We start from the raw sequence: 21,376 nt of genomic DNA on the forward strand, positions 1-21,376 counted from the left end.
AAAGCTAAACCTCACTAGATGATTTATCTCTTCATGCAAGATGTCAACATCATTCCTCACTAAGTGACCTACTAATGTTCTATCTCTTTATGCAAGGTGTACACATCATTCCCCACTAAGTGTCTTAATAACTTGCAATCCTTTCATACAAATTATCTAAGTCATCACTTATCAATTACAAAAATGTCCACATCATCTCTATTATGTGCAATACTTTTAATCTTCAATCTACTAAGGTACAAGTCATCTACATATACTATTTATTTCATCACCTGTTCTTCTATAATGTAATCAAATATTATATTGATTTTTCTTGTATTAGCTTACTGTTTTTACCATATCTTATATCATAAAACAATATGCAAGTCAAATATATATATATATATATATATATATATATATATATATATATATATATAGTATATTGAAGTAATGCTATATATATAACAGATTTATTTTAAAAAAAATCCCACGGGAACGTATGGGGTATACTTATAGTTTCTACTCTTATAAAGCTAAACCATCACTAGATGATTTATCTCTTCAGTGTTCACATCATTCCCTACTAAGAAAATCCTGCGACAATACGTGAGGTATGCTTTTAATTTATAGGGTTAAAAATATCAACGCATTCAGTCTTCAATAGGCTGTGCTTGTATACACTTGTATTGGCCTTCTCAATTGCATATATAGGCTATGAGCATAGTTACCGAAGAACTACGTTAACAAAATACTCCCTCCAAATGGTAATCGTATTTGACTAGAGAAAAAAGTCAAACTTCATAAATTTTGACCAACAATTAGTTAAATTGTATGAAGGCTTGAGTATAAAACTTGCACCAATATATTTGTGTTAAAAAGTGCCTATAAGATGATATTGAGTTTTAAGTTGCTAATTTTATATTGTATAAGCAAAATTAATGGTCAAAGTCTATTTTGTCTAAGCTAATACGATTACCACTTTTGATCGGAGGAAGTATCAGCTAGAATCAGCTAGAAAAACGATGACGGTCTAAAACTCAACTGTGATAAATCGAGCAACAGTCGCACAACAGCTCCAACAAAACAACATATCCATATATAACCAAAATAACTAATCCACGACAAAAACTAAACCCACCTCTGGTTCAGCTAATCAGCTAAAACTCCAATAAGCCAAGTAAACAAAGTCATTGCACTCTAGATAGGATAGGTATCAAGCAAAAATTGCGAGCAGTTTCCTAATCATCAGAAACATCCAGCTGGAGACAACGCCATCATTCAGTGATAGATTAGCCAGCTGCTGCTCGGGGGAGGCATTGCTCTGCTGGAGATGCTGGGCAGAGCGGAGGACCTCCATAGCTTCAGCAACCTTGGCCTTGAGAGCATCTGGCGACTCCAGCAGGTGAAGAACCTCCGTCTGGTCCATCTCCAAAAGCATGCCGGTGACCTTAGCAGCCTGCTCACGCTCCAGCTGTTCTACAAGAGGATACAGGTTCTCACCAAGCATCTGCAGCACAGAACAGTAATGAGCACCCTTGATTTAAAAAAAGGAGCAACCAATAAATAGCTTGTCCATTCTCATACCAGTCTCTGCTGATCTGGTGGGGCGTTAGCAAGCGCAGTGGCTAGTGCCCCGACTGGAACAGGGTGTGAGAGACCAGCATCTCTCATTGGCACCCCTCCCATCTCATATGGAGATGGCATCACAGCACCAACACTATGCATGCCAGGATCAGGCATTCCGCGGCCAGTAGGATAGCGGTACCCACGTCCACCTCTAGGGAACATCTACAGCCATACAGATATTTCAGGCACAGTTCAACAAACGAAATTGAAAAATGCCAAGATCGATACAGCATACCTGTTGCTGACCACCCATTGGCATGGGCTGCTGCATTCCACCAGCACCTGCACGCCTACCAGCAGGACGCTGTGGTTGCTGTCCCTGCTGAACCATAGGCATCATAAAGTTCGGCATTGGACCACCAGGCCTCATACCAGGCATCAGAGGTTGCTGGAAGGCAAATCCAGCCTAACAAACAACACAGGATTCATCAGCTCAACAGCTATTAAGAGAATGACATAACATAAACCATGGAATCTAGTCGAGTAGTACAGACTACTACTACAACAACAACAAAGCCTTTTAGTCCCAAGCAAGTTGAGGTAGGCTAGAGTTGAAACCCAACATGAGCCCCTAGTGACAGTTCAGGCACTCGAGTAGTACAGACTAACGGAAAAATTATTCAAGCATCTCATACAAAACATAATTTCATAGTATCCATCAACTTTCAAGGCAAAGGGGTCAACAATAAAACTAGAGAGCAATAGCAGATGCATGATTGTAAAGAGTTAACATTAGATTTATCGTTATGGATATGAAAAATAAAATAACACAGCTTCGGCTAAATTTGGCCAGCGGTGGTGCAAGCAAACCAGAAAAGCTAGTAGCTACAGAAGAATGGCAATGAGCCCAGATGGACAGACAAGAGAGATCATATCAGTACATCAAAATAACAATGTTACTGAAGAAAAATACACCAAGCAACATATACATCATAAAATAAGCATGTACCTGAGGGTTTATGAAGGCTGGAGGTGGCTGACCATAAAACAGCTGTTGACCAACTCCAGGAACACCAGGTGGAAACATGGGCATGCGAGGACCAACTGAAGGCGCCATCGCAACAGGACGCATTTGAGAAAACTGTGCCTGCAAAGCAGCAGTAAAATTAAAATAAATCTATAAGCATAACGAATTTTGCAAGGATCAAAATTACATTACATTAGTGCCAGAGAAAAGAAACGAATTAAATAAACAGCACAAAAGATCATGAGGGTTACAGAAATTTTACTAATCAACACTTTAGAAAAGTACAAAATTGAAACGAGAATATTGTGTCATGCCAACAAATGCAGCAAATACCCCAGGTCACTTAAAACTAGTTAACTAGGCCCCAAAATACAATTTACAGTTCTGAACCATGAACTAGAATGAAAAGCCAAATATGACAGGCAACAAAAAATCATCTCTGCAGTGGCCATTACACAGGGTACCTATTTTCAAATTTTTGTAGTCCAAACTAAAGTGTTCTTCCTTCACCAATGTAAGGTATATTTTATTGTCTTGGTCTCAAAGCTACTATTTGACCAAGTGATTTATCACAATATAAGTTTAGCAACAATACTAATATAGTGTGATAGCAATTTGATATATGAAATATGAATATAGCTGAAAAATTTTGTACACTAAACACATATTGGTCAAATAATACAAAGTTTGACATTTCAAAAGAGTGCATCAGTAATCCTTAAAACTTTTTAGGGGTGTCACATGGGTCCCCAAAACAGACCTAGCTAATTGGTCAGCTAATTAGTTGGGTGGATCCAAATAGGACCAAAACAATACTTCAGGGACCAAGACAACACTCCCAAACAAGTTTGGGGACCACTGGTGTAACTTTGGTCAAACTTGAGATGCTTTGACTCTCCCAAGAAAGTTGGAATGACTTACAATTTGGATTGGATGAAGTACATTGTAAAATTTTGAGGCTTCGATCTAATAGGAATTAAGCTACTACTGAAATGCACATTCTAATCACTAAAAAATATTATATAATGACACGTGAAACAAGATGCAATATATGCGGCTATGTGTAGCTTAGTAATAATAGATTCACCAGACTTTTCACCATCCACGCAAGCAAAAACAAGACATTCTGCATTGTGAAAGAGCATACAAAAGCACAAGCTGTATACATCCAAGTACCATGCAGGAATATATTTACCTGTAGCTTTGCCTTTCTGTCTTCTTTACGCTGCGCAAGAGCTACATAAAGGGGCTTGCTTCCAACCATTTTGCCATTCATCTCCGTAAGCTACTTGGGAGAAATCAAGATAAGAAACTTATTTTATGTGTTTGCCAAATCAAAACAGCATTACTAAACACATTAAAAAAACATACAGCTCGGTTAGCATCTTCAGCGGATTTGAAACCAACAAATCCAGATCCTCTGCTGACACCATTCGAATCCCGCATAACCTACAAAACAATTCCTGTCAAAGTCCACAACTAGGAAACATCTTATGAGTAAGTTAATAAAATAAACAGACCTTGCAAGAAGTAATATTGCCATACTCAGCAAAGAGTTCACGCAACTTCTCATCATCAATGTTATCTTCTAAGTTCTTCAGATACAAGTTAGTGTTTTGGAACTTCTCAGCTACCTCTTGAATATTCTTTTCGAATTTCTCCTTCAACTCCATCTCTCTTTCAGACTTCTTCTGTGCTCTTCCAACATACAGTTCCTTATCATTGAATATCTTGCCATTCAACTCTTGAACAGCCTGAGCAGCATCATCTGCATTTTCAAAATTGACAAATCCAAAACACCTGGATTTCCCATCACTATCCCGCATAACAACAGCACTAGTGATGGTCCCATATTTTCCAAACATCTCCTTCAACTCATCATCAGTAACAGTATCTGACAGATTCTTCACATATACATTACTGAATTTGAAATTGCTCGAAACATTTTCCCTGTCCTGCTTGCGAACAAAAGGTCCAACATACACTTTCTTGTCATTGATAAGCATCCCATTGAGTTTATCAATAGCAGACTGAGCAGATTCATCCCTCTCAAACTGAACGAAACCATAGCCCCTTGATTCTCCTGAGGGGTCTGTTGCAATTTTACATGAAAGGATATTCCCAAATGCACAGAACGTGTCATATAAAGCTTTGTTGTCTATTGACTTATCAAGATTCTGCCAAATTAGAATAGAGGGGGTCAGGTATCACAACTGGAAAAGTCAATGTGGCGTATAAAGATTTAGAACACCACTAATGGAACCTTCTAGTCCCAAGTTGGCGTAGTCTACAGATGACCTAGCAAGGAGTTCAGCAAACAGGATAAAAACAAGGAACACACCTTAATAAATATATTTCCTGCACCCCTTTTGCGCGAACTGGGGTCACGGTTAGAATACATGATCCTGATAGGCTTTCCATTGATAGGAGTGAAGTTAAGCAGTTCAAGTGCCCGTGCAGCTGCAATAAATCTCTGATCAATACAAGGCCATAAAGAATAAAGAGAGGGAGGGGCTCCAAAGTGAAATGTAGTATGCAGAAGAGTTGGTCAGAAAGCAAGTGGCCACAATTGAGGACCAAAGGGCAACTATAATATTTCCCGTACAGTTTTTACAGACCTTCAGCATTACATTGAGCACAATAATAAGATTTTAAAAATATATCTTCTGGTAACTAAACAGATGTTCTTTGGCGTCCATAACGTAATCTGAGGTTGCAACAAATCAACCACCATTATATATACACATATATCGAATATCACAAGACAACATCTCCCCTGACCGAACAGCACAATAAGCCACATGAATTCAATAGAATGAAACAAATCCCACTAACTTCACATGAACAGCACAGGACAAAAACACAACTCCTCTAAAGTATTGGCACCTATTCAAGTTATCCCACAGGATCTATCCAGCAAAGTAATTCTCAATTTTTGGGGGCACCCAGCAGGCCAACCTCATTAATTTCTGGAGGCACCGAAGCAGACCAACCTCCTTATTTTGAGATAAGTTTAATATTAACCGTATGAAGCCACTAAGGCGCTGTTTGGTAGTAGGTTTTGTAACGCAAACCCAAAGGAATAACAGCTTTCGATGTTATGGCAACATATCTGTTTTTATTTCCATTTGCGTTACAATTCTAGGAACCAAACAGCACGTACCAGACAAAACATTTTGCAATCACAACCAAGACACTAAAAGAAGCTACAATCCTAATCGCATCAAAACGCCATCGAACCCTAATTGCATGACAACATTATCGAGACAACCGATCGAGGATTCAGCGTCTAAACCCTAAGCGGCCCCAAATCCGACGGCTTCTCGCAAGGGATCGACAGCATCCGCAGCACCAAAACCCTAACCAATAGATCGAGAATACCCTAACCAATAGATCGAGAATACTGCAGAGGAGTTCTCACCGTCGCCGGGATTGTTGTAGTTGACGTAGGCGTACCCGAGCGACTTGCGGGAGTTGATGTCTCTGCAGACGCGCACGGAGACGACGCCGCCGACCTGGCTGAAGACGTCGAAGAGCTGCGCGTCCTGCACGCTCTCGTGCAGGTCACCCACGTAGAGCGAAGTCGCCGGGAACGCGGCCGCCGCCGCGGCCGCCGCAGCTGAGGCAGCCGGTGAGCCGCCGGACTCGGACGCGGATCCAGCCGCCGCCTGCCCTTGCGCCGACATCTCCGATCAAGCGGTGATCTTTTGGGATTTATCTGGATTTTTGCGGATTTTTTTGGGGTAGTTTTTTATTTAGGGTTTGATAAGGGTTGGGGGCTCTCCCGGGGCAGGGCTCCCAACGGCGGCGTCGTGAGGAGAGAAAGAGCGCGGTTGGCGGCGCGGAGGGGGAGGCGCGCTATTTGTACCGCCTGGGGCAAAACCCTCATCGTCTGAGGCCATCGGATCGGATACGGACGCTAGTGGACGGAGGCGATCGGGACGCGTGGGAAAGCCTACGTGTCCGAGCTGAACGGGGGCTGCACGTGCTTGCTACGAAAGTGCTACTCTATATTTTATTTATTTATTTATATATCTCTGTCTTTTTTCTATAAATCTATCTGGTCTCTATCTCTTCTGTATCACTAACTCTCTCTCTTCTATCTACAATCCACGGTTATAAAACATACGAATTGTGTACGTCTATTCAACAGCAGCAAAACCACCCTGTGATCCATGACTGCTCAGCACAGAAAAGAAAATTTCTCTCAATCACGTCCGTCCGGTCTCCCCCTCCGTCGTAACTAGGGATGAAAACGGTATAGATATTTTTCGACCGTATTCGAAACCGAATCCGTTTAGAGGGATTGAGATATGTCCGTATCCGAGTCTGGATATCCAACATCCGATACCATATCCGTATCCGAATACTCAAATTGCATATTTATGACGTCGATATCCAATCGTATCCTATCCGACATAGTTGACACTATCCGTATTCAAATCCGAATCCGGACAGAAATATGAAAACAAATGTAATATCGGTGATATCCGTCCGTATCCGATCTGTTTTCATCCCTAGTCGTAACTCCTCACCGCAAAAGAAAAAAATATCACTGTCATTGGCACACGAGAAACCGTCTCGACGCCACAGCATAGCGACGCACCGCCCACTCCGCCTTCCGCGGCCACGCAATTCGGCTGCCACCGCCGCTCCCTCGCGACACTCATCATGCCCCCGCTTTCCTGACGAACGTGAAGCAACAAAACGGATCCTGCGATCTAAGTCAAAGCCACCACCTGATGCGCAACTCACCACAGTCACGCCCCGTGACACGAGGCCATCGCTCGCTCACTGTCACAACGAAAGGGCCAACGGCCTCACCTCGCCGCAACCACGCTGCACATGGAGGTCGCTGCTCACTACTCCATGCTATGACGAAAATGTGGTGTCAGGGCGGCAGGGAGTGCCGAGGCAAAGCCTCGCTGCAACTGGTGACGAGCAAAATCTGCGAAGTCATTCGGCAACAAGGTCATCACTAGATATCACCAGTATCTCACAACAGTAACAGGTATGTTGTGCCATGCTCCTAAGATCATTGGCCATTCTGATACATTTCATCACGGTCAAACAAGACTTTTGAGTGATTTTTAGAATATTTTCTAACTTTTTTTAGTATATACTCCAGCTACTTCAATACTGAAGTTAACCTACATGTTGTCTGCTAGCAAATTTGGTTAGTAATGATGCGGTTACACTGAGTAGACAATGTAATTCTAGATCCCCACAACACAAGGATAGGATAGCAATTTCTGACAATAGGCATCTCTTGTACCATCGGTTTTAATTCTTGGCTTCTTTCACATATTCAAGTAAGGTGTTTGTATACCCAATTTCTTGCAAAAAATGAGAACACATAGTTTTACCATATAGCATAGGCCTATTATTTTGTGACATGGCATATCTATTAGTGTTCCAAAGAAGAAAGACCCCTTTTATTCACTTGGATTAAATCATCGAATCAGATATGGAACAGCTTGTGCATCCATTTATGATGTGATAATTTTAACGGATATGATTCAGAACTCAAATTTGTTCACTGAATGCCAATGTCTGAGGTTTGAAATGGGATATTGTGCATGTTTGTTGAAAAGCTTGTAAGACATCAAGCTTGCCATGACCTTCCTACATGTGTGACATTTATTTGTTGTTGTGGTCGGGTGGAGCCCAAAAATGTAGCTATGTTAACTCCTTCCTAATTTTTTTGTCCACAGATATCAGAGGTAAGAGTTCCAACACAAATAACATCCTGGAAAATAGTTCATTAACAATGCAAGATAAAAGCATCTAGACTGACATTTTTTTTATCTCAGATAGATCAGTGTATGACCTTGAGTTGCTTCTTATTGAATTTCTTGTATTGATTAACAAACTCCTAAATTAACCCTAGGATGTTTTGCTTGTATGTGTGGGCCCATGCCCTGGCTTGACCCAAGAACCCTAAGGTTAACCTAGGTGGACCCCACTAGGGATGTATACATGTATACATGTTAGAGTTGGAGAAATAGGAATAAGAAATAGAAAAAGTAGAGGAAATAGAAATACAAAAGGAAAAGGCAAAGGATCCCAACCAACCAAGCCGGCCCAAGCCACCCGCGCCCTCACTCGTGGCCTAGCCCCACGCCCATGTTCGCACGAGCGAGTAGGGCAACCCGGCCAAGACCCAATCGGCTCGCTCCAGCGTCGCGCCCACACCCCGCTCCCCCTCTCTCTCACGTGACGCTGACAACACGACCCATGGGCCCTGCTTGTCATCTCCTACCCCTATGCCCTCCCCTATTTTGGTCATGGTGCCGAGTGGGTGCCAGGCTGCCCGCTCACCCCAACCGTCTATCCCCTTGCCGCTATTCGTGCGCATGCGGATGCACGCAACATCCGCGATCCGGGGCGTACTCACCCCCAACTAGCACCCATGCCTGCCAGCTGACGCATGTCGGCCTCACACCCCTGTCGCGCTCGCTTGGCACTGCCGTACATCCCTTGACCAGCAACCGCTCCAAATTGGAGGCGCTAAGACCCTCGCGCCCTCGTGAAAGCCCTAGTTTGGTTTTGGATAATTGATAAAACCTCTAGACTAATCCTTGAGCTAATTGTGTAGACAAGAGAGGATGGTCCAAAGCCAAGTAATAGAGCTAGATGATGGTCATGGTGATGATGATGACCAAACTTGAAGATCAAGTGCTCCAACTTAGAAAAGAAGAAAGAGAAAAACAAAAATCAAGGAGATCAAGGGTATCAAATAGGTTTTTGTTTTGGCACTCAAGACACCATAGAGGGTGTTAGTGTGTTTAGGATCGATAGCCGTACTATAAAGAGAGATCTTTGGCTAAGCGGTTATCGAGTGCCACTAGGTGACATGATTCTTGCATATGCATTAGGGATCTAGTGTGCTAACAATTAACCCTTGTAAAATGCATGAGAAAATGTTAACACACGAGCACACAAGTTCTATACTTTGTGGTTAGCAACTAAGAAGCAAGGGTGAAGTGGTTGTTGAGATAGAAAAAGAAAAGGAGGCGAAGGTCAGTGACCGGACACTGGCTTAGGGCTGACCGGACTCAGGCATGGCCAGTCCGGTGCTAAACCCTAAGCCTCGATCAATTTCGGTGGAAGGACCGGATGCTTCATCGAACGTAGGCCGTGCGCCCGGTCAAGCTGTCCAAAGATGGTGTCGCGTGTGGTGGCGATTGGACATTGGCGGTAGTGCGAGACTTAGGCATGGTTAGTTCGACGCTAACGTAGCTCGGGCATGAGACACAGTGAGAGGACCAAATGCCCGGCGCGTCAGGTCATTGTTGACCGGACATGTTAGGTCATCAATTTCACGCTCTGGATGCTCTCTGTACTTGATCGAACTCTAGAGTGGTCTACGTCCGGTCATACGTAGAGGCGCATCTAGTGCCTAGTTGACTTGCGTGCACGAGGGCGCCATTGGCTCTATTTGAATAGGAGCGATGTGGCGAACACTGATTGGCTTGGGCGTGTGACCAAACTTAGCGATCAGACGCAGGGCTACGTCCGGTCAGTGCGTCGGGTGCCCTTTTGATAGCCCAATGGCTCTTTGAGCCTAGGGGCTCTATAAATAGGTGGTGGCTGGGTTAGGGCTCTCTCTCTTAGAACTTTAACATACTTGTGAGGCTAAGCAAACACCTTTCACTCATCTCCATCATTGATTCATCATCATAGTGAGATTGAGAGTGATTCCTAGTGCATGTGCTCGAGTGATTGCATATAGTGGCACATGGGGATCGTTGTGGCTGTGGATTTCTTATTACTCTTGGTGGTTGCCACCATCTAGACAGCTTAGAGCAGCAGAGGAGCTTTGGCATAAGTTGGTGATTATACGTGGCCATCTCCCAGTGATTGTGAGGGGTCTTGTACCTTCCCTAGTGGAGCACCAAAAGGTAACTCTAGTAAATTACTCGTGTCATTGAGTTACCTCACTTGTGAGTAGGTTCTTGCAGTGCCAAGTGTTGGCTAGGTGTGTGATACCTATTAGCCACTGAATCACCAAGTGTTGGTTGACACAACGGGGACTAGCGTGCCGGCAAGCATGTGAAGCTCAGAAGAAAAATTGATTGTCTCTTGTGCATTGGATTTCTCCCGATGATTGATTGGATATTCATTGTGATTGGTTCATATCTCTTGCCACGGTGGTATAATCTTCCAATGCACTCTCTTGTATTTACACTAATTACATTCTTGCCTAGTCAAGCTTTTAGTGTAGTTAGTCTTTGAGAGCTTGTTAGTTTGGTTAGTGAGGCTCTTTAGTTTGTCTTTGAGAGCTCACTAACTTAGAGAGTAGCGACTTAGCCTTGTGTGTGATTAGAGATCATAGCAACTAGAATCATTTGTATAGGTGGCTTGCAACCCTTGTAGAGCCAGAGCAAAATTGTATTATGCCATTTAGTGAACTAACCACTTGCTCTAATGAATTTGTAGAGAACTTTTATAGGCTATTCACCCCCTCTAACTATTTAGGACCTTTCACCTCGACGAGCCCCAAAAACATAGCTTGGAGCCTAGGATCGCCCTACACATGTCCCTGCCCTGTTCCCCACCGCCCGCTGCCCACCATGGCCGCGCTTGCCTATAAAAGTCAAACCCCGAAACCCTAGAGCTCATTCCGCATCCCCGCTACCACTAGTGGCCACCCAGACCACCCACACTCGAGCCAAGATGGAAGGAGAAGGGAGGAGGAGGAGCCCCGCCATCGCTGAAGCCCCATCAAGGTTGCTAGAGCAGAGGACGTTGCCTCGAACGACTACATTAATGTTGTGGCTCTCCCTGCATAGCACCGACCCATCACGGTCATGCCTCGCCACTGCCCCGCTAGCCTATCTTCCCCACCACCATAGTAAGTGAAAGGTCCTAATGGCTAGAGGGGGCTAAATAGCCTAATAAAAATTTCTATAACAACACTTAACAAAATGGTTAGACAATTATGAGGCGAAGCAAGAGTTGTGCTAGCCTACTCAAAATGCAAGCCACCTACCACAATTCTAGTTTAGATAGTATCTATTCACACAATAGCTATGACACTACCCTATGTTAGTGTGCTCTCAAAGGCTAACTAAAGAGCCACACCAACCAACCAAGCAAGCTTACACAACTAGCTATACTAAAGAGCTTGACAACTAGTTTGCGGTAATGTAAAGAGAGTGATCAAGAAAATTATACCGCCGTATAGATGAAGGAACCAATCAATCACAAGAGTGAATAACAATGAAGACCAATTACCTCGGAATCAAAGAATGAACACAATGATTTTTTTTACCGAGGTTCACTTGCTTGCCGGCAAGCTACTCTTCATTGTGGTGATTCACTCACTTGGAGGTTCATGCGCTAATTGGCATCACACGTCAAACCCTCAATAGGGTGCCGCACAACCAACACAAGATGAGGATCACACAAGCCACGAGCAATCCACTAGAGTACCTTTTGATGCTCCGCCGGGGAAAAGTTAAGAACCCCTCACAATCACCACGATCGGAGCCGGAGACAATCACCACCCTCCGCTCGACAATCCTCGCTGCTCCAAGCTATCTAGGTGGTGGCAATCACCAAGAGTAACAAGTGAATCCTATAGCGAAATACGAACACCAAGTGCCTCTAGATGCAATCACTCAAGCAATGCACTTGGATTCTCTCCCAATCTCACAAAGATGATGAATCAACGATGGAGATAAGTGGAAGGGCTTTGGCTAAGCTCACAAGGTTGCTATGTCAATGCAAAATGGTCAAGAGAGTGAGCTTGAACCGGCCATAGGGCTTAAATAGAAGCCCCCATGAAATAGAGTTGTTGTACCCCTTCACTGGGCGCAACACGGGCTAACCGGACGCTCCTGTCATATTGACCGAACGCTGGACCTCAACGTCCGGTCGCCCGACGATAGCCACGTGTCCCGATCTCAACGGTCACTTGAGTTGACCGGACGCTGCGCTATAACTGACCGGACACGTAGCCTCTAGCATCCGGTCATTTCCAGTAAGGTTCTAGAAACGATTTTCTTCGACTAGACGCGTCCGATCATGCTTGACCGGACTCTTCTAGCGTCCGGTCACTCTGTGACTTTTCACTATGCTGCCCAACAATAGGACCGGACCTTGGACCTCAGCGTCTGGTTAGTCCATGACCCAGTGTCCGGTCGATTGATCGACGCTAGTGTCTTTGCTGTTTCAACTGACCGGACGCGTCGGTTCCTTAGAGACCAGCGTCCGGTCACCTTGTGACCAACGGAGACTAACTCCTTTTCATCTCTAACTTCTTCACCCTTGCTCAAATGTGCCAACCACCAAGTGTATCACCTTGTGCACATGTGTTAGCATATTTTCACAAACATTTTCAAGGGTGTTAGCATTCCACTAGATCCTAAATGCATATGCAATGAGTTAGAGCATCTAGTGGCACTTTGATAACCGCATTCTGATATGAGTTTCACCCCTCTTAATAGTATAGCTATCAAACCTAAATGTGATCACACTCTCTAAGTGTCTTGATCACTGAAACAAAATAGCTTCTACAAATTATACCTTTGCCTTGAGCTTTTTGTTTTTCTCTTTCTTCTTTCCAAGTCCAAGCACTTGATCATCACCATGGCATCGCCATCTTTATGCCATGATCTTCATTTGCTTCACCACTTGGAATGTGCTACCTATCTCATGATCACTTGATAAACTAGGTTAGCACTTTGGGATTTCATCAATTCACCAAAACCAAACTAGAGCTTTCAATCTCCCCCTTTTTGGTAATTGATGACAACCCTCATACAAAGATATGAATTAAAATTCAATTGAATCCATGTTACTTGCCCAAGCATATTTATCATGTATAAAAGGATATGGACAAGTTTCATGAACTCCATATGGTAGCAATTGCTCCCCTACATATGTGCTAAGAGTTTGGATTGTAGCTTGCACATATGCTTAGATAGAAAATATAAGAGACAATGTCTACCAAATAATGCTAAGGTATAAAAGATAGACCTTTGAAGCGTGATACCAATCGGAGTGCACCATTATACCATCCTTAGCACCATGGTTAGTTCTATACCACTTGTAAACATACTTTGAAAAGATACCACTTGTAAAGACTTACTTGGAAATGAAAGTTATCTAGTAATTTCATTTCATCATTCAACCTTACAACTATCATACACCATACAAGCATGGATATTTTGAATTTAAAACTTATGCCATGCAAGCAAACATATAAAATGGACATCCAAATGCACCATTCAAGTTCATGAGCTTGCTCCCCCTACTTGTGTGCTTCAAAATTTTAATTGATCCCTTTCCTTTATCATATTTCTCCCCCTTATGTCAAGTTCTCCCCATGTATTAATATTTTTCTCCCCCTTTTTCACTTATCTCTTCTATCTTTGTACTAATTTCTCCCCCTTTGTCATCAATGACCATAAAGGTTCAAAATGTAGATAATACCATTTGTAGGGTCGAGATTATCAATGTCAATTGATAGGGTGAGGATCATATTCCCAAATTTGGTTCAAACTAGAATGTTTGCCAACGATATTTAACTCGGTTTGATCGAAGGATAAGCTTCTTCACACCTCTAAATAAGGGATATCTTGTACCATGTTGAGTTAAACATTTAGAGTTCATTTTCTAGATCAAAACACTAGGTTTACAAGCCTATAAACATGTCATATGCTATCACTAGATCAAGTCAAGCATAGAAGCAATAGTGATACCATATAATCATCAAATTCATTTGATTTTCATGAATGAGCCTAATAAAATGGAGAGATGACTAGATGTACTAAACATGTCCTTAGCAAGGATGTATATCATGCCAATCAACTTTTATCTTGGATTGCTCGAAGGAGAGGCATGTCATATATGTGGGGGGTGCATCAACACATATTTGAGAAATCCAATATGTTCAACTCATTCCTTAGCTTGCAAAACCTTTTCTCATCCAATGGCTTGGTGAATATATCGGCAAGTTGATCTTCGGTGCCTACGCTCTCAATGCAAATGTCCTCTTTTTGTTGGTGATCTCTTATGAAATGGTGGCAGACATCTATATGCTTTGTTCTTGCATGTTGAACCAGATTGTTGGTCAACTTAATTGCACTCTCATTGTCACATAGCAATGGCACTTTCTTGAATTTGATTCCAAAGTCACTTAAAGTGGCCTTCATCCAAAGTACTTATGCACAACAACTACTGATGGATATGTATTTGGCTTTGGTGGTTGATAATGCAACACTATTTTGCTTCTTTGATGACCATGAAACAAGTAATCTTCCCAACAATTGACATGTGCCTGAGGTGCTCTTCCTTTCAACCTTGCATCCCGCATAATCCGAGTCAGAGTAACCAACTAGCTCAAACTTTGCTCCTTTGGGATACCACAAACCAACATTTGGTGTATGCTTCAAGTACCTCAATATCCTTTTTGTAGCCTTTAAATGACTTTCTCTTGGTGAGGCTTGAAATCTTGCACACATGCATACACTAAACATGACATCCGGCCTTGATGCGGTCACATAGAGTAGGCTTCCAATCATAGACCGATACAACTTTTGATCCACCATATTTCCACTTGCATCACTATCCAAGTTGCCATTTGTTCCCATTGGTGTGCTAATGACTTTGCTATCACTCATGCCAAACTTCTTGATCATGTCCTTGATATACTTGCCTTGACTTACAAATGTACCATTTCTCAATTGCTTGATTTGAATACCAAGGAAGTAACTCAATTCTCCAATCATGGACATTTCAAACTCATTAGCCATTATTTTTCCAAATTCTTCACAAAAGTCTTGATTGGTTGATCCAAAAATGATATCATCAACATATATTTGCAACATAAATAGATCTTTTCTAATCTTCTTGACGAAAAGAGTGGTATCAACCTTGCCCATTGTGAACCCTTTAGAGAGTAGGAAATCCCTCAATCTCTCATACCATACTCTAGGTGCTTGTTTCAATCCATACAAAGCCTTCTTCAACTTGTATACATGGTTGGGCTTCTTGTCATCTTTAAAACCAGGAGGTTGCTCAACATATACTTCTTCGTTGATGTAGCCATTTAGAAATGCACTCTTAACATCTATTTGATAGAGCTTGATGTTGTGGGCACAAGCATAGGCTAGCAAGATTCTAATTGCTTCCAATCTAGCAACCGAGGCATATGTTTCTCCAAAGTCAAAACCTTCAACTTGTGTATTGCCTTGTGCTACCAATCTTGCTTTGTTCTTTATTACTATCCCATCTTGATTTTACTTGTTTCTAAAGACCCATTTGGTTCCAATCACATTGTGTCCCTTTGGTCTTTCTACCAACTCCCATACTTGATTTCTTATGAAGTTATTCAATTCTTCATGCATAGCATTTACCCAATCAACATCCTTCAATGCTTCATCTATCTTCTTTGGTTCAATGGATGACACAAATGAGAAATGCTCACAAAATGAAGCCAATCTTGATCTAGTTTACACACCTCTTGAAATATTACCAATGATAGTGTCCAATGGATGATCCCTTGCAACATTGGTTGGTTGGAGGATTGGAACTTGATTGCTTGCACTTGCTTGATCATTGGGTTGAGATGATGTACTAGACACTTGATCTTGTTCATTATCATGAGATCCACTTGCACTAACTTGATTTGTATCATCTTGCACATTTGAGTTAGAGAGCACTTGCACTTGATCATCTTCATCATCATTCACTTACCTAGGCCTCAATTCACCAACATCCATATTCTTCATGGCATTTAAAAGTTGAATGCCTCTAACATCTTCCAAGTTCTCATTCTCTACTTTTGAACCCTTAGTTTCATTAAATTCAACATCATGAACTTCCTCAAGAGTACCACTATCCAAATTCCAAACTCTATATGCTTTGCTTATAGTGGAATAACCAAGTAGGAATCCTTTATCACATTTCTTGTCAAACTTGTCTAATCTAGTGCCTTTCTTCAAGATATAGCATTTGCAACCAAAGACCCGAAAATATGCAATGTTGGGTTTTCTACCATTCAAGAGCTCATATGGTGTCTTCTCTTTTAATGGGTGACAATAGAGGCGGTTGCTACAATAGCAAGCCATGTTGATAGCTTTGACCCAAAAGGATTGACTCACATTGTACTCACTAAGCATAGACCTTGCCATATCAATGAGTATTCTATTCTTCCTCTCAATAAGGCCATTTGATTGAGGGGTGTACTTGGCCAAGAATTGATGTCTAATTCCAGATTCATCACACAACTCATCAATTCTAGTGTTCTTGAACTCACTATCATTGTCACTTCTAACTCTCTTGATGGTTGTTTCAAACTCATTGTGAATGCCTTTGATAAATGATTTGAATGTTGCAAACACATCACTTTTGTCCACTAGAAAGAATACCCATGTGTATCTAGTATAGTCATCCACTATCACAAAGCCATATTTGTTACCACCAATGCTAGTGTATTGTGTTGGCCCAAACAAGTCCATGTGCAATCTCAAATGCTTTACTAGTGCTCATCATGCTTTTCTTAGGATGGGTGTTTCCAACTTGTTTGCTGGCTTGACAAGAGCTACAAAGTTTATCCTTCTCAAACATAACATCTTTCAAGCCTCTAACTAAGTCATGCTTAACCAATCTATTTAATTGTTTCATTCCAACATGACCTATGCCATAACCAACCCATGCTAGACTTAGTGAACAAGCATGTAGATAATCTAGCTTCACTAGCATTGAAATCAACCAAGTATAGATTCTCATATCTAAAGCCTTTGAAGATCAAGTTAGAGCCATCTACACTTATGATCTCTACATCATCTACCTCAAATATGCATTTAAATCCAAGATCACACAATTGAGCCACGGATAGCAAATTGAAGTTCAAGCTCTCTACTAGCAACACATTGGATATGCTCAAGTCATTGGATATTGTAATCTTACCAAACCCTTTAACCTTGCCTTTGCCATTATCACCAAATGTGATACTATCATAACCATCACTGTCATTGGTGTTCATTGAGTTGAACATTCTTGCATCACCGATCATGTGTTAAGTGCACCCACTATCAAGAACCCAATGCCTTCCTCAGGCTTTGTAATTAACCTACAAAAGAAGATCAATTTCTTTTAGGTACCCAAACTTGCTTGGGTCCTTGAAGGTTAGTGACCAAGCTCTTTGGCACCTAAATGGCTTTCTTCTTTGAGCCCATCCATGGTTTACCAATAAACTTAGCCTTTACACCATTTGTACCCTTAGTAAGCATATAGCATGAATCAAGCTTAAGGGAGGATACATTAGCATTTTTGCTCTTGTTGGTGCATTCATGCTCTTTATGACCCACTTGCTTGCAACTAATGTAAAATCGACCATTGTTCTTCACAAAACTAGTCTTGTAAGGAGCAAAGGCTGCCTTGCCTTTCTTGGGGTTATAGCCCAATCCCTCTTTGTAGAGAGAAGCTCTTTGGCTACCCAAGCACATAAGCAAGCGGTCCTCACCACCATAGGCCTTAGCCAAAGTGTGAGTGAGCTTGTTAACCTCCTTCTTGAGATTCTCATTCTCCACCACTAGTGAGGCATCACAAGTGAGACCATCACCACTAGATGAGATGGAAGTGGAAGTACTATAAGAAGGGTTAGTAGAAGGAACAATGATAGGCATAGATAGTGATTCATCAATTATATCACAAGTTAAACCTATATTGCAAGTTTCAACATTCTTCTTTTTGTTTTGCTCATCAAGCAAAGAGGAATGAGCCTTTTCAAGCTTTTTGTGAGCTTTGCCAAGCTTCTTATTGGCTTCCTCTAGCCTCTCATGAGATGCATTGAGCTCATCAAAGGCTTGCTTAAGGGCTTTTAGTTCCTTACGCAAGCTTTTGCATTCCCTTCTCTTGATGTTAAAGTGTTCTCTAGTATCTTCTAGCATGTCAATTAATTCATCCTTAGTAGGTTCATCATCATCATCATCAGTATCACTATCATTTTCATTTTCATTTTCATTATCATCATCATGTTCTTCATCACTTTCATCATCACAAATTTGTACCTTAGTGGCCTTAGCCATGAAGCATGATGAAGAGTCGAAGAGAGAAGGCTTCTCATTGATAGCAATGCTTCTCATTGATAGCAATGCTTGATAGAACCTTCTTCTTGGTGGTCTTGTTATCATCACTATCGTCATCATCATCACTTGAGGAAGCATCACTATCCCAAGTGACCACATATGAACCACCCTTCTTCTTGAAGGTTATCTTGTCCTTCTTCTCTTTCTTTTCCTTCTTGTCCTTCTTCTTGTTCTTCTTGTTGTCATCATCATTATCGCTATTGTATGAACATTGAGCAACAAGATGATCTTTGCTTCCACACTTGAAGCACCTTCTTGACTCTTCTTTGTTCTTGGATGAAGACTTCTTTCTTCTAGCACGATAGCCCTTCTTCACCATGAACTTGCTAAATCTCTTAACAAAGAGAGCCATCTTCTCATCATCATCATCCCATGAATCATCTTCTTCACTTGATGTTTCTTGCTTGGCTTTACCCTTGGATGATGTGGCCTTGAATGCCATGCTCTTCTTCTTGTCATCCTTCTTCTCATCTTTCTTCTCCCTCTTTTCTTCCTTCTCATCATCATCTCTATAAGCATCATCAATCATAATATCTCCCAAGATTTGGTTTGGTGTCATTGTGTCCAACCTGGTCCTTACTAGCAAGGTGACCAACATGCCAAATCTTGCGGGTAAACATCTCAAGAACTTATTAGAGAAATCCTTGTCCTCTATCTTCTCACCAAGTGCTTTGAGATCATTGATAATCACCTCCATCTGATGGAACATGTCCGGCACACTTTTATCCTCCTTCATCTTGAAGCTTGCAAACTTCTCTTTGAGAATATATGCCTTTGCACCCTTCATGGCTTGAGTGCCCTCAAATGATTCCTCCAATTTCTTCTAAGCCTCATGAGCTCTCTCAATGTTCTTGATTTGCTTAAAGGTTCTCTCATCCAAAGCATCATGGATGGCACTAAGAGCAATGTCATTGTTTTGGAGAAGTATTTCTTCGGCGACGGTGGGAACATCTTCATCTTCAATCTCAATTTTTGTTTCTACCACCTTCCAAATCTTCCTATTGATTGACTTGATATATGTTGTCATCTTAGCCTTCCAATAAGGATAATTTGAGCCATCAAATTGGGGTGGCTTCTTGGTGTTGTTGATTTGAGCCATTTTTACACCAAAGATTGTTAAGCCTCAAATCACGGTGACCTTGGCTCAGATACCACTTGAAAGGTCCTAATGGCTAGAGGGGGGGGTGAATAGCCTAATAAAATTTTTTACAGCAACACTTAACAAAATGGTTAGACAATTATGAGGTGAAGCAAGAGTTGCGCTAGCCTACTCAAAATGCAAGCCACCTACCACAATTCTAGTTTAGATAGTATCTATTCACACAATAGCTATGACACTACCCTATGTTAGTGTGCTCTCAAAGGCTAACTAAAGAGCCACACCAACCAAGCAAGCAAGCTCTCACAACTAGCTACACTAAAGAGCTTGACAACTAGTTTGCGGTAGTGTAAAGAGAGTGATCAAGAAAGTTATACCACTGTGTAGATGAAGGAACCAATCAATCACAAGAGTGAATAACAATAAAGACCAATCACCTCGGAATCAAAGAATGAACACAATGATTTTTTACTAAGGTTCACTTGCTTGCCGGCAAGCTACTCCTCGTTGTGGCGATTCACTCACTTAAAGGCATCACACGCCAAACCCTCAATAGGGTGCCACACAACCAACACAAGATGAGGATCACACAAGCCACGAGCAATCTACTAGAGTACCTTTTGACGCTCCGCTGGGGAAAGGTCAAGAACCCCTCAAAATCACCATGATTGGAGCCAGAGACAATCACCACCCTCCGCTCGATGATCCTCACTGCTCCAAGCCATCTAGGTGGCGGCAACCACCAAGAGTAACAAGTGAATCCCACAGCAAAACACGAACACCAAGTGCCTCTAGATGCAATCACTCAAGCAATGCACTTGGATTCTCTCCCAATCTCACAAAGGTGATGAATCAACGATGGAGATGAGTGGGAGGGCTTTGGCTAAGCTCACAAGATTGCTATGTCAATGCAAAATGGCTAAGAGAGTGAGCTTGAACCAGCCATGGGGCTTAAATAGAAGCCCCCATGAAATAGAGCTATTGTACCCCTTCACTGGGCGTAACACGGGCTGATCGGACGCTCCGGTCATATTGACCAGATGCTGGACCTCAGCGTCTGGTCGCCCGACGACAGCCATGTGTCCCAATCTCAACGGTCACTTGAGTTGACTGGACGCTACGCTATAACTAACCGGATGCGTAGCCTCCAGTGTCCGGTCATTTCCAGTAAGGTTCTAGAAATGATTTTCTTCGACCGGACGCGTTCGGTCATGCTTGATCGGACTCTTCTAGTGTCCGGTCACTCTATGACTTTTCACTATGCTACCCGACAATAGGACCGGACCCTAGACCTCAGCGTACGGTCAGTCCATGACCCAGCGTCTGATTGATTGACTGATGCTAGTGTCTTTGCTGTTTCAACTGACCGGACGCACCGGTTCCTCAGAGACCAGCGTTCGGTCACCTTGTGACCAGCGGAGACTAACTCCTTTTCACCTCTAACTTCTTCACCATTGCTCAAATGTGCCAACCACCAAGTGTATCACCTTGTGCACATGTGTTAGCATATTTTCACAAACATTTTCAAGGGTGTTAGCATTCCACTAGATCCTAAATGCATATATAATGAGTTAGAGCATCTAGTGGCACTTTGATAAC

General features: G+C 42.2%; 1 protein-coding gene across 1 annotated transcript; it reads right to left on the minus strand.

Moving 5' to 3' along the window:
- Nucleotides 1-1,059: 1,059 nt before the first annotated feature.
- Nucleotides 1,060-6,404, minus strand: LOC136549714 (polyadenylate-binding protein 2-like). Its single transcript, XM_066541099.1, has 9 exons — nucleotides 5,997-6,404; nucleotides 4,917-5,035; nucleotides 4,096-4,752; nucleotides 3,947-4,024; nucleotides 3,771-3,860; nucleotides 2,558-2,695; nucleotides 1,844-2,014; nucleotides 1,567-1,770; nucleotides 1,060-1,489 (listed from the first exon to the last, which is right to left on the minus strand). Exons 1-9 carry the CDS (start codon nucleotides 6,259-6,261, stop codon nucleotides 1,196-1,198), a joined length of 2,016 nt encoding a protein of 671 aa, XP_066397196.1. The 5' UTR covers nucleotides 6,262-6,404; the 3' UTR covers nucleotides 1,060-1,195.
- Nucleotides 6,405-21,376: the final 14,972 nt, after the last annotated feature.

This window comes from Miscanthus floridulus, chromosome 4 (assembly GCF_019320115.1).
Source record: "Miscanthus floridulus cultivar M001 chromosome 4, ASM1932011v1, whole genome shotgun sequence".
Taxonomy (NCBI): Eukaryota; Viridiplantae; Streptophyta; class Magnoliopsida; order Poales; family Poaceae; genus Miscanthus; species Miscanthus floridulus.